The 14,403-nt window shown below is 39.5% G+C and overlaps 1 protein-coding gene across 2 annotated transcripts in view; it reads left to right on the top strand.

The window, feature by feature from the left end:
* Positions 1-14,403, top strand: part of PLCB1 (phospholipase C beta 1) — a 645,127-nt gene that overhangs the window by 456,334 nt on the left and 174,390 nt on the right. For both annotated transcript variants that reach the window (XM_075064491.1, XM_075064492.1), the window contains exon 12: positions 3,638-3,720. In XM_075064491.1, the coding sequence (XP_074920592.1) occupies positions 3,638-3,720 (83 nt within the window). The remainder of the gene's footprint in view (positions 1-3,637; positions 3,721-14,403) is intronic.

The raw sequence follows: 14,403 nt of genomic DNA, 5'->3' as shown, positions 1-14,403 counted from the left end.
ACAAATGCTAGATAGCGGTAATAGAACATTATCTAAAATGCTATGTAAGGGCAGCATTTTAGAGTTCTGAAAGAAATACCTACTGTTAATTTAAGGTACTTCTTTTCCATGGAAATACATTTCTAGGCTTACTAATATGCAGACGACATTTGGGAAAATATCATCCTTCTATGAAGTATCCTTGTATTACTGGTGATAGGCTTGGCCATTTTAACAGCTACAGATTTTGTGTGTGTCTCTTTCACTGTGAGGGGCAAGTGTTTTCTTGTCTTGTTAGTCATTCACTTAAAAACCAAGTAACACAACAACAAAGTACCTATATTTCACTTGGACTGAACTGCTTCTCTGCTTTTTTCACTCTTTTTCTCTAACTCTCTGCGGATAGATTTAAGTCACAGGAGATTGTAAAATACAACCCCTGGCACTATTATTACTAACCTTCCCGTTTCACAGTTGAGAAAACAGTTGATGCTGATGGGTGTAGAGTTTGGTTCCTGAAAGTTGCTTAATTAAATAAGGTGGTTCCCAACCTCTCCTCAGCCATGTACAAGAGTATAAAGAAAAATCTGTATGATTCTTTTAAAGCATACACAAGAATTGGACCCAAGAGATTTCAGGATCCAGTTCACATCTTGCTGGCATCTGAAGTGAGTGGGAGGGAAGTTTGAGTATGATGAGAACCTTTCAGTCACCCCTAATGCAAATGTCTTTTACACGTATTTATTTATTTCTTGCTGCTTCTCTTTTTGCCTCTAAAGTGTATGCTGACTGAGGTAGAAGGAGCAATGCAGTAGACAGAACGCATCAGAGGTGTGTGACTCAGTTCTGAACGATCATTGGCTCTGGATGTTGAGTGCTAGGGCATTGAACAACTTCTGCTTTTGGCGTGGCTGTCACAGGCAATGCTGTTTGCTCAGACCATCGGTTTTGACTGACAAATAGATTTTCTGAAGTGCAGAGACAAAAAGTAATATGAATTCACTTTGAGACAACTTCATTCGTTTTTTGTCTCCTCTCATGACTCAGAGCAATTTGTGAGGCTTTTCTCTGCTGCAGATTGGGAGCCACTGCAGATATATGGCCTTATAGCAAAACCAACCATATTCCTCTTGTCAAAGTCAGGAGTTGCTTTCTAGTTATATGCACTTTTTGTGCCTGTTCTTTGGAGAATCATTTCAAGTGAGTCGTGCTCCTGCTGCAGTGAAACATGGATCTTAGCATCATTTCTGCACTGACTGAAGTGGATCTGTGTATAAATTTGGAGATGCAGAAAGCCCAGTGTCTCAAAAAGGACCCATCACTTCATTGACCCAATATTTGAATCTCACATCTACAGATTCAGCCAATCCCAGTATGGTGTCCAAGCTCTTACCCTTTCAAGCTGACTTTTCCCCCATTTCCTTTTCTCCCCTGTATTCAGTATTTTCATCCCATCTTAGGAGTTGCAGTGACAGCTGAGGAAGTAGTTTCATATGACTGTACAGAACTAGTCCATAACTGGAGGAAAGTTCTCCTTCCAAGTGCACAATGAGGTGCTTATCTTCCATACTGTGCTCTTCCTTACACATGCAGAGCTCCCACTGCTATCCATACTATTGTGCGGAGAGGAGAAGAGAATTTTGCTCACTATCCCTAGCAGGTGTCTGAAATGTAAGACATGCTGTACCCTTTCACCTGAACATGAGTCACTGGTCTCTTAGAAAGAACATTTCGTAGAATGCTACTTGGCCCAAATCTACCACAAAATAAGAAATAGATCTATGCAGTAGGGTTGAGGGCCTGCAGCTTGATTATTTTTATTATACTTTCAGGGGCTCTTGCGGTCCGTGTGCGAGAGTGGTGAAGTCTAAAGGGAAGGAAAGAGTAGAGCTACTACATCTTAAAGATCTAAACTAACCTTTCTGTAGATCATAATGGGTGGGATTTTCAAAAGATCCTTGTGACTTAGGTGCACATGCCAGATTGGCTTTCAGTGGGACTTACGTGCCTAGGTCGCATAGGCACTAATAAAAAAAATCCCACCCAGTGTCACAAATGTAAGGTGACATCAGTATTTTGTGATCTACCTGAGCTAGAAGCAAGTTTCATCTACAGGGAGGTATTTTGTACTGTCCAGTCGTATGCAGTGTCTGTTGCTAGCTCTCATGGTTCACGAGATATCCAACTTTACTTACTTATGTATCATTTTATTTGTCAGTTTTACTTTTGCAAATAAACACGTAACCAGAAACCCATTGCTAGATAGAAGTGACCCATGCTAGGCCCTGAGGAGGAAGATTCCACATTTGGGAACAGGAAAAAACAATTGGCTTTTGAAGCTGCTCAGAGGCTAGAGCATGAGAAGTAATCTTGATAGAGATGGTCAGAGCGCCGGCAAGGTAGTTAAGTGTAAAGTTTGCTATTTATTATATGGGAAGTGCATGTATACATATGTATAAAGTCATATAGCTGTAGAATCAGTTCTTCAGATGGTGTAAACAGTCATAGCTCCATTGATTTCAGGTGAGAATCTGCTCCATACAGTATAGATATAATTTGATCTCTCTGTAGAGACATGAAAAATGTAAATATCAAGATATACACTCAGTGTTGCCAACTCTCGCTATATTTGTTGTTTTTTCTTAAAGCCCTAGGCCCTAGAGTTGTGTGAATGCACTGGAATCTCAGCTTTCATTAAAATAAAATTAATTTCTAACCTTCATGGTTGTATAGATTAGCTTGGGAAGGTGACTTCTAAAAGTTCAAAAGCCAGAAAGCAAATAAAAAAGAACTCTCACTAGATTAAAAAAGCCTCATTATTTTGAATTCTATTGTATGATTTTTGGTACTTGACTCATGATTTTTTTAATCACTGTATGGCTATAACAGCCTTCAATGCTAATCCACGTTCATCTGGAAGCAGGTTTATATTTCAAGAGGAAAATGTGAATTATTTCTAACAGTAAGTGCATTGATATAGGATAAAATGGGCACACAGCTAAAATTTGTGTCATAAAATGATTCCTCTGGTAGATAAACTATTGCCATCTTCAGTCAAAGCTGAAAGACAGCCTTTACAAATAAATAGTTCCATTTCTGAATCACATCTTTTATAGATTATTGCGCAATAGGGTGCTAAAACTCCATGAAACAATCTTTTTTATATTGTGCCTTGAAGGGTTTTCCCACATGAAACAGGAGAGATCTGAAAATTTGTGCATCAGAGTACTACGGTTTTACAAAAAAAAAGAAATGAGAAAAGAAAAAGGTGATACTTAGAAGATACAACAGGCTTGTCAAATAAAACATGGTTATTTTAATTATTCAAAATAATCCATGAAAGGTATAACTTTAGGCATGGAATGAATCATGACCTGCAAAAAGTTCTACAATAAGCTATTGGTTCAGTCACAGGGAGGCACAAAAACACGTCTGGAGTGAGATGACACTTTAAATTTATAACCGTTTGGAGATGAGATTGTAGATCAGATTGAAAAAGCACATCCAGAGCTTTCAAGTTGTTCAGAATAAAAGGTGTGAGCATGGTTTTGAGTTCTTTTGTGTTTGCTTTACAGATAGATAAGTTAGATCAGGAACCAAAATATACCTCATTTAGACATGAAGGGTTTGTAACCTATCTGTGTCCTAATTTCTTTAGGAAGTAATAGAAGCTATTGCTGAGTGTGCATTTAAGACATCGCCTTTTCCGATCCTCCTTTCCTTTGAAAACCATGTGGATTCGTAAGTAATTACAGTGTTTATTATAGTGTTACAATGTCAAGACACAAGATTATTTAGCATTTTTATCTGGCATTATCATCAATCATTGTAATTACTGAATTTGTCATCCTACATGTAAGCCCTTAAGGTACTTAAACATGTGTATAACTTCAAGTACATGAGTAATCTGATTGATTTCAATGAGATTACTCACCTTCTTAAAGTTAGGCACATGCTTAGGTACCTCGCTGAATTGGACCCTTGCATGTGAGGGGGGAATGTTTCAACAATAATTGGCCAAATTCTGCCACCTGCACTCAGGTTTAATAGTATCTTTCTGCCCAAGTAGCCTCAGTGATTTTAATGGGCTTAGTCCTGGAGTAAGGTTCTACTCCAGCAGAGTATGTGAAATTCCCATTGACAGGAAGCGTAACAAAAATGAAAGAGAGAGAGCGAGCTAGAGAATATGCTCTATCATATGTTTTAATGTCCACGGCAATTTCTTTCGAGGTTGCACGTATGTAAATAAGAGCGGAAGTTGTCCACAGTGTGGGTCTTAGGGCTTGTCTACACTACCGCATGGGGTCAATCTAAGATAAGCAGCTTCAGCTGCGTGAATAGCATAGCTGAAGTCGATGTACTTAGATCTACCTACTGCAGTGTCTTCACTGTGGTAAGTCGACAGCTGACGCTCTCCCGTCGACTCCGCTTGTGCTCCTCGTTCTGGTGGAGTACTGGAGAGCGCTCAGCGGTCGATTTATCAACGTGATAAATCGACCCCCACTGGATTGATCACTGCCTACCGATCCGGCGGATAGTGTAGCCAAGCCCTTAGTGGAGAGCCCCAAAGTGGCATTAGCGCATGCGTGTGTATGTGTGTATTGGAGCTGGTCAGTAATGTTTCAACAAAACCTTTTTCTGGCAAAAAATGCAGATTTGTTTAAACCAACACTTTTTTTTGCAGGAAAGGGTCAGTTCTGACAAACTTCCTGATTTAAAAAATTTTGGGGGAGAAAGTGTTGAAATTGTTGAAACATCTCACTTGGACATTTTCGACACAAGAAGTTCTGCTTGTTTGGATTGGAATGACTTTTCATTTAGAAATTTAAGTTAATGGTAATTTTTTTCATTAAAGAAGTTGAACGTAAAACAAAATGTTTCCATTGACCGGAGCCAATTTTTTTCCTCACATTTTTGGTTTAGGCAAATTTTCAAGATTTTGACAGTCCGTGCCAATTTGGTTGGAAAAATTTCAAAATCTTGAAAAATTTCCTGTGAAAGAAAAACTTTCCCTCCCCTCCCCCAAGCTCTAACATGTATATGATTAGTCATGGAGTCAGGAAAGATTTTGGGATTCCCACTTTCTGTGCTTTTAGACAAAGATAAAATGAAAAGGAGATGGATTTGCTGTACAATGGATACTAATGCACTGTTCTTCATTGCCCACACTGATTGATTCACAGAACAAAATTAATATAGAGAAATGGCTACTCATCCCTCCCTTTTAGCAAAATCTAAGATTTCATTGTCTTATAGTGAACTGGGGTGTGTCTGTATCATAGCAAAACAGTCACCAAAAAAATTAGGGAAACATCACATGCATCCCATTTCATCTGCAGTTGACCCATACAACCCTGAAACTATGCTGATTGTTGGTCTTGCTGCCATTCCCTCTCCAATCACCCCTTTGTATCAACCCCTCATTCCACTGGAGAAAGAAATCAAGAACCCTGGATGATCAGACTTTTGAAATGTACCTATGTGACCAAATTCAAAGGTGTGATTAAAGGTAACAAAGAGTGTGGAAGGGAATCTCAGTTTGTCACTTTCACTCTGAAAGACTGGAGAAACATACTGTACAAGTTGAAGTTGAGGGGTTGACCTATTTTATCCTACACCTGTTAGTTTCTTTCACTGGTTTCTTTCTTTCTGGCTCCTATGTAAATTACACCACCTGACACTCAATTAAATTCCTTTACAAATGCCCACTAATATATAACTTACATCACCTTACACATTACATCTGAATCTGACCCACAATCTTTAAGGAATATGCTTGTCTTGATCCTTATTCTTCAAATCTGTATTTTAAAACTATCAACAAACTTTGTTTAGAAAAGGCAAATAGGAGAATCAGCATAATGACCTATTTATTAGCTCAGCTGTTCAGGTCTAAAGATTAAACAAAAAGCATTAAGGATAAGGTTTTTTCCAAAGCACCAGCCTCCACTTTATTTTAAAGAAACAAATAAATTAATAATTGCAAAAAAGAAAACAGTTATTTTCAGAGGTAAAATAAGTGCCAAAATATCTTTTAAAAATGAGATTAAATTTTAATCAAAACTAGGTATATTGTAAAATTACAGGAAGATGAAAAATCAGGAGTAGTTAGCACTGTGTTACTCCAGTTTTATGCTAGTGTTACCCCATAGAAATCAATGATGTTTCACCATCATAAAACTGCAGTAACAGAGAGATGAATCAGGCCCTAGATGTATTATCTGCAGTGCTCTTTCATGTGTTGCGAAGACAATAACAAGTTATTAACAAAAGGATATGTGGGAAAGCAATATCAAATGTGTTCTGTTTTATTTGGCTTTAAGGTTGATTAACTATTGGTATTGTTTATTGTTAACTTTCTGCTGCAATAAATTATCTCATTTAATGTGTGCAGCTTCTAATTTTGCCTTAGCCAAATGCTACTTCCAGTTATTTGACTGCATGCTATAATGAGACTTTTATTTCTTCACAAGTTGCTGGAGAATACGGCAATTAGTCATGCCAGTCAGAGAATCACTCATCTAATTTCATGGAATGCTTCTTCCGCCTTTCCATTTAGATGGAACATTATTTTTCTTCTAGATTTTCATGATCATTAAGGCCTAACTACCAGTTCATAATGCTAAGTACTTTTATAGCTTCCACTTCTGGAGAATTTATGTAAATCCTGGTCTCATGGAAATCAACTCCCAGTTATTTCTATGGGACCAGAATTTTCCCTATAATTCTCAGCTATTAGATTTGTCTTCACTGAAAATTTTGGGTGAAATTTCAGTTGCATCAAAGTCAATGGGAATTTTGCTCTTGACTTTAGCTGGTACATGATTTTACCCTATATGCGTTGGTCATGTAATTTTTCTTAGTGACTTTTAGATCATCTGAGGTAAATATTTGTTACTACCTTTCAACAATTTTCCCAGAAGGACTTACACGTCATGGAATTTGATACCATGTGAATTAGCTCCTCCATTTTCTTTACCACTATTCCAACATGTGGCACCATAATCTGCGTGTCATTTTCAACTCTGACCTCTCTCTCTTGCTCCACATATCTAGATTCTGTCAAAATCTTAATGATTCTTTGTGCACAACATCTCTAAGGGCTGGTCTACACTAGGGGGGGAAATCGATCTAAGATACGCAACTTCAGCTACGTGAATACGAGTTACCTACCGTCCTCACGGTGTGGGATCGATGTCCACGGCTCCCCCTGTCGACTCCGCTACCACCGTTCGTGTTGGTGGAGTTCCGGAGTCGACAGGAGCTCATTCACGGATCAATATATCTCATCTAGATGAGACGTGATATATCGATCCCCAAGAAATCGATTGCTACCCGTCGATACGGCGGGTAGTGAAGACTTAACCTAAGAGGCAGCTTTTTTTCCCCATCCAGACAGCTAATACACTTATCCAGGCTCTCGTCATCTCGTATCTTGATATGGCAACAACCTTCTCTCTGGCCTTGACAAAGGCAATTTTGCACTGTTTCTATCCATTGAAAATGCTGCTACTAAGATAATTTTCCTAGTCTGATGCTTTGGCCACGTTTTGCATTCCTCCACTGGCTCCTTGTTCTCTATCACATCAAACATTGTCTGCTTGTATTCACTTTCAAGACCCTTCACAGTCAATCCCCACCCTACTTATCATCTCTCTTGCACTGTCAAGCTGTCAAAGCTTGCCTCTGATTGGCCCATGATGCCAAACTGCACTGCCCATTTGCTAAACTTTCAAACATGTACCTTCATACCTCCCCCATCTGTCTGTATTAACCTGTTTTTTCTTGTTTTATATCGTAAGCTCCTTGGGTCAGGGATTGTCTTTTTATGTTTGTACAGCACCTAGCACAGTGGATAAGCCCAGATATGTGTTTTTTTAAACAAGGCTCCAGAGGCAATCTTGGCAGTTCCAGGCTGACAAGCCTCACTCCAGTACCAGGTTGAAATTATAGTAAAGAACAGAATTATCAGACACGTAGATGGTGTTCGGGAAGAGTCAACACAGCTTTTGTAAAGGGAAATCATGCCTCACCAATCTGTCAGAATTCTTTGAGAGGGTCTACAAGCATGCAGACAAGGGTGATACAGAATATTTAGACTTTCAGAAAGCCTTTGATAAGGTCCCTCTCCAAAGACTCTTAAGCAAAGGAAGCAGTCATGGGATAAGAGGGAAGGTCCTCAGAAGGATCACTGACTGGTTACAAGAGAAGAAACAAAGGGTTAGGAATAAATGGTCAGTTTTCAGAATGGAGAGAGATAGATAGCAGGGTTCCCCAGGGATTTGTTCTGAGGCTAGTGCTGTTCAATATATTCATAAATGATCTGGAAAACGGGGTAAACGCTGAGGTGGCAAAGTTTGCAGATGATGCAAGATAGTTAAGTCCAAAGCAGACTATGAAGAGCTTCAAAGGAATCTCACAAAACTAGGTGACAAGGTAACACAATGGCAGAAGAAATTCAGTGTTGACAAACGAAAAGTAGTGCACATTGAAAAACATACTATACATCAAAAATGATGCGGTCTATATTAGCTGTTACCATACACGAAAGAGAGTTCGCTGTAAATATCTGCTCAATATGCAACAGCAATTAAAACAAGCTAACAGGATGTTAGGAATCATTAGGAAAGAGATAGATAATAAAGACAGTAAATATCATAATGCCACTATATATGATATGCCCACACCTTGAATATTGCATGCAGTTTTGGTTGCCCCTCCTCAAAAAGATGTATTGAATTGGAAAAGGTACCGAGAAGGTATAGATCAGCTTCTGTATGAGGAGAGATTAAAAAGATTTGGACTATTCAGCTTTGAAAAGAGACAACTAAAGGGGGATGTGATCAAGGTCTATAAAATCATGACTGGTGTGGAGAAAATGAATGGGAAAGTGTTATTTACCCATTCACATAACATAAGAATCGGGGTCACCCAATGAAAGTAATAGGCAGCAGGTTTGAAACAAACAAAAGGAAGTATTCCTTCACACAGTACACAGTCAATCTGTGGAACTCATTGCCAGGGGATGCATAAAAGTATAACTGGGTTCAAAAAAGTATTAGATAAGTTCATGGAGGATAGGTCCATCAATGACTATTAGCCAAGATGGTCAGGGACACATCCCATGTGCTGGATGTCCCTAAGCTTCTGACTGCCAGATGCTGGGACTGGACTACAGGGGACAGATCACTCAATAATTGCCTGTTCTGTTCATTCTCTCTGACACACCTGGCATCTGGACCATTGGTCTGACCCAGTATTGCCAATCTTATATTCTTATGTAATGGAGTTCTGGTCCATGACTAGGTCCTTGGCACTGATGATAATAATCATAAAAACTGAATGACATTAATGACTCACTAAGGCATCCAGTGTTGTGTGTAGGTTTTACAGTATAGAAAATAATTATAATGTTAAGATATATCATTAATGAATATTGAGGTCAAAGGCAGCATACTGAAAAAAACAGCACTAAGAAATGGACCCACAAAATGGGAGCGGGGGTCTGTGTGAAACATTTAGACCCTTGAAAGCATTGGAAAGGCCTCAAAAAGACCTTGAGTTTTGAAGTGAGATTAATATAAGGTATCTAAAAATCTGAAGGCAGACACCTCTATAATTAGAAACATACTCATGACCTAGCTGCTAAAAGGTTAAGTAATCCTTGGACAGTATCCCTCTAAAACCCATTTTAAGATTTAACTTAATTAGAGGCAAACTCACCTTGCCGTTTTCTGCTAGAATTAGTATTACAAATATGAATAGATGTCATGCCCTCCGGAGTGGCTTGAGTGCTTACCTCAGGGCATACACCCCAAACTGATGGTGTGTTCTAAAATTAGATTTCACTAAGCCAGTAACAAATGTGAACTCCTGGATCACTGTTTCAGTCTTGCCATAGAGTCACAGACAATCCCCTTAGCCTTTCCAGTCTATCTTGCCACTTAGACAAACTGGACTTAGTGATAAATAGTCACTTATACCAAAAATCACACCACAGTCTGATTGCTTCCAGTCCCAAGAGACCAGATCAACTGGTACCCTAGATCTTACACCAAAGACAGCATCTCTAGCAGTCCTGTAATAAACTAGCTAAAAGTTTATTAACTAGGAAAAAGAAATGAGTTATTTACAGGCTAAAGCTAGTAAACGTATACACACAGATGGTTTACCATCTGAATCCTAAAATTGACGGAGCCGTAGTGATCTGTCAATTCAAAGTGTCTTTCAGGGAGAACCCTAGGGATTTCTGCCTCCGTTTAGAGACTCTGGCCATGTAAGGGTTCAAACAGGGAAGAGTGAGATGGAACCTTTTTGTTCTATTTCTCTCATTCAGCTTTTAAGTCCACAGGAGGAAATTCCTTGCATGTAGCATTTCCCAGGTGTGATGTGGCCATTGACCAATCCTTTGTGTGGTGATGTTCCTGGATGGCCCATCTGATTTTGATAGCTCTTCTGGATGGGCGGGTGGAGTGGGGGATGATTCCCATGCCTGGGCTCACTACTTCAGAGCAAACATTTTCAAAGTTATAAAGCAAAATCTACAGATTTTCTTATCACATGGAACAGGGCTGGCTTTAGGCCTATTCCACCAATTCCCCCGAATCGGGCCCTGCGCCTAAGAGGGCCCTGCACCTGGTGCGAATCACTGCCCTGGCTAGAGATATCTTTTTAATTTTTACTCACCTGGCGGCACTTCGGGTCTTCGGCGGCACTTCGGCAGGTCCTTCGCTTGCTCTGGGTCTTCGGCGGCAGGTCCTTCAGTGCCACCAAAGGCCTGGAGCGAGTGAAGGACCCACTGCCGAAGTGCCACCGAGGACTCAGAGCATCGCCTGGTGAGTACAAGCTCCACCTGTTTTTTTTTTTACGTGTGTGTTTTTTTACACGTGCGTGTGGTTTTTTTATTTTTTTTTTTAGTCATCCCTGCCAGGGCCCTGTCAAAACTGTTCGAATTGGGCCCCACACTTCCTAAAGCCGGCCCTGACATGGAATACCGACATTACAAGTGAGATTAATGCATGCAATTTACAAGCATCTGATAGAGTAAAAAACACTAAATACACTCTTATAAGACTAATACCTATTTTGAGCAAAACTAATATACAGATGAACTTCTCTGGTCTTCAACAGTGAGTCTTACTTAGCTAATACCTGCAGTCTTGGAAAGAGTTGGCACCTGGTTTGCCAGAGTTACAATAGGGTTTTTAGCAAGGTTTCTTTTTCTGGATCCTCTTTACAATCTTTTAGACTGTAGACTCTTCTGGGGAAGGACTGTGACTTTATGCATGTCTGATACAGCATTGGGCACACTGGCAACAGTTCACAAATAATAGGCTGTTGTTATGTGTAACGCCTAGGAGACCCAGTTATAGACTAGGACTGTTTGTCATACGTACACAAAACAAAAAGAATGGTCCTTCTTACAGAATTTCACAATCTAAGTAAAGGGAGAAATATCAGTTTGTGTATTTCCTGCTTAATACATACGGTATGTCTACATTATCTGCTGGATTGGTGGACAGTGATTGATCCAGCGGTGATCGATTTATCACGCCTAGTCTAGACACGATAAATCGACCCCCGAGCACTCTCCCGTCGACTCTTGTACTCCAGCGCCGCGAGCGTGAAGACACCACGGTGAGTAGATCTAAGTACGTCGACTTCAGCTACGTTATTCACATAGCTGAAGTTGCGTAACTTGGATTGATCTCCCCGCTCCCCAGTGTAGACCAGGGCATATTGAATGTTCAAAGGTATTAGGCACCTCCTTTATCTTGTAAATAAAATCCTTTGCCATTGCACCTTTTGGGGGTTTCTTCATTTCCCATACTCCTGGTACAATTCCATACCGTACAGATCATTACTGCATGGCTCAGTATGTTCTTCACACACTGAGAACTGAGATATATGTAGAGTTAGATGTGGGGTTAGGACAGGATGGTACAATTTCCTTCTACTAGCAGTAGTGAGGATAGTTCTAAACCTAAATTCTCTCTGAAGTGCTATAAGATTTCACTGTTGTGTAGGAGTGAAACTCTCACTACCTCCAGACATCTAGGTGATTTTTTTTCCATTGATGTGCCCTTTTAAAATCTGATCTTAAGCCTGTTCCTAAGTTTTAAATAAATGTGGGGTTTGGTTTAAAGGGCACAGGCTTTGAACATCATACTGTCTATGTGTGTGGATCTATTAATAATGCATACTTGTTGAGAAAATGAAGATGAACTTGCATATAGTAATTTCCCCATGGAGGCCAGAGTTATAACAAATCCCCACTCACCCATCCACTTTCCGCAGTGAGCTAGGAGTGTTTTGTGCACCCTGTGTGTGTTGTTTGTTTGAAAAGGAGCTGCCAGTTAGATAAGGACTATAACATTCTACCTTCACCCCCAAGTCACTGCATTCTCCATCAACCATTCCCTTGAGGGTTCTTAGCTCTCTTGGCTTCCTACGCATCTTTCTAATATTATACCTGAGGCTGAAACTGCCTCTTAACTTTCTTGCAGACCTGGCTAACTTTAAACGACAGCATTAACAAAATGCTGCAGTGATTGAAAACGCGGCAGTTTAAAACCCAGCATAGCTTTGTGGAATCATTTAAAATCTACAACCATGTGTATTGTGGACAACTGAACTTTGTGACTGTTTTAACCTATGGCTGCTAATGATGGAATCCCCCAAATGGGAGCAGTGCTGAACTTTAGGAAATTCAGATTCTGAGTCAAATGCCATCCAGGCTTGGTTCCATCTCTGATTTACTCAGTGTCACCAGCTACCTTTCCATTACCAAGTACACTGCTGGCACACAATGAATAATTAGTAATCATAACAAGAGAGCAAGCGGGGCAACAGAATGGGGTGTTAGTAATGTAAACAGTGTATGTTGCTGAACTGCAAGTTTATCCAAATACTTTTGACTAGATTCTCATTCACACTAAGGCTCTTTCACACTGCCCTTGTAGTACAGTAGGGCTTTAAAGTAGATGCACTAGTTTATTTGTGTTTTTAAAAGGTTAGTCGAGAAGTAGATTAAAAATTCTTTCTGTCACCTGGGCAGTTGTCCTTTCAACTAGAGCTGGTTGGGAATTTTTGGACGAATTGTTTTTCATTGAAAAATGCAGATTCATCGAAATCCAAACTGTTCATGAAACGGTGAGTTTTGATGAATTTTCCAACTAAAAAAATGGGGAAGAAAAAATGTCAGTATTTTCAAAATAAAAAATCCTGTTTTCCTTTTCAAAATGACCTTTAAAGAGGTTTTAGAAAAGAAAAAAATGTCAAAATTGAAAATATAATGTTTCAAAATGACCAAAACCAAACATTTCAATGACTAAAACTGAATTTTGGGAGGTTTGGCTTCTTTTGGTTTATGATTATTTTCAAATTTTTCAACTTTTTCTCCAAATTGAGATACTCAAAAAAAACCACCCCACAATGCTCAAAAATATTCATGAGATGAGAAAACTATTTTCCACCCAGCTAAGTTTCAATCTCCTGTGAAGAGATATGATTGTAACAGAGGGGTTTCCAAATGTTGTGATACACAGGACTGTAACTTGCCAGAAAAAATCTAGGGCCCCACCTCTTTTATATTCATTTATATAGATAATTCTGTTATGAACAATAGATGCAACTATAACTGCTTGGCGTGCCTATATGTTCGTCCATGATCTGTGAATAGAAATTGATTTTTGTTTGATTTCACTAGTGAAGCAAACCTGTAGTTGAACAGTTTTAACCTGTCCCTGTAGTTATAAAAAAACCTGCAGCTGCAGGCTCCATTCTAAGGCTATGCAAGTGGCATTTATTATAACCTATCTGTAGTCCTAAAACTCCCATCACAATGATATCTAGACATTATTTCACTCTTGGTTTGCACTTTGGGTAAACTGGCTGTAAGCACAGTCTGCTCAGTTTGGCTTCTCCCTAGTGGATATCATGAAAACCACCCAAGTAATTTACAGTAGTACAATATGATATAGGTAGACAAGCGTCTAATAAGGGGAAATCTCAACAGTGGTCCACCTACAGGCTAAAATAATTATCTGGCTACTTGCTCCGGGAGCTTTTTGCTAAGGCCAGGTCTACATTCGGAAGATGTTGCTGATCAGTATAGCTATACCAGAAACGCTCTCATATACCAAAAAAGTGTGCTTATGCCTGTTTTCCAAACACCATCTGAGCTATATAAGCCGAAGCAGAATTATGCCATTACGGCTGCACTGAAATTAGGTCTTTTGCCAACAAAGCTTTGTCAGTAATATATATGCACTGATCATAGCAGCACAGGAACAGGCACTGAGCACCAGATCCATTGAGGCAGGGGTCTACCACACTAGAGAGGACCCAAGGTGCAGACTGTGCAGAGAGGCCTCAGAGACAGTCCAACACATAGTGGCAGGATGTAAGATGCAGGCAGGAACA

The sequence above is a fragment of the Chelonoidis abingdonii genome, chromosome 3 (assembly GCF_003597395.2).
Source record: "Chelonoidis abingdonii isolate Lonesome George chromosome 3, CheloAbing_2.0, whole genome shotgun sequence".
NCBI lineage: Eukaryota > Metazoa > Chordata > Testudines > Testudinidae > Chelonoidis > Chelonoidis abingdonii.
Note: the sequence above shows the minus strand (reverse complement) of the source record. Positions and strands in the feature narration are given on the sequence as shown.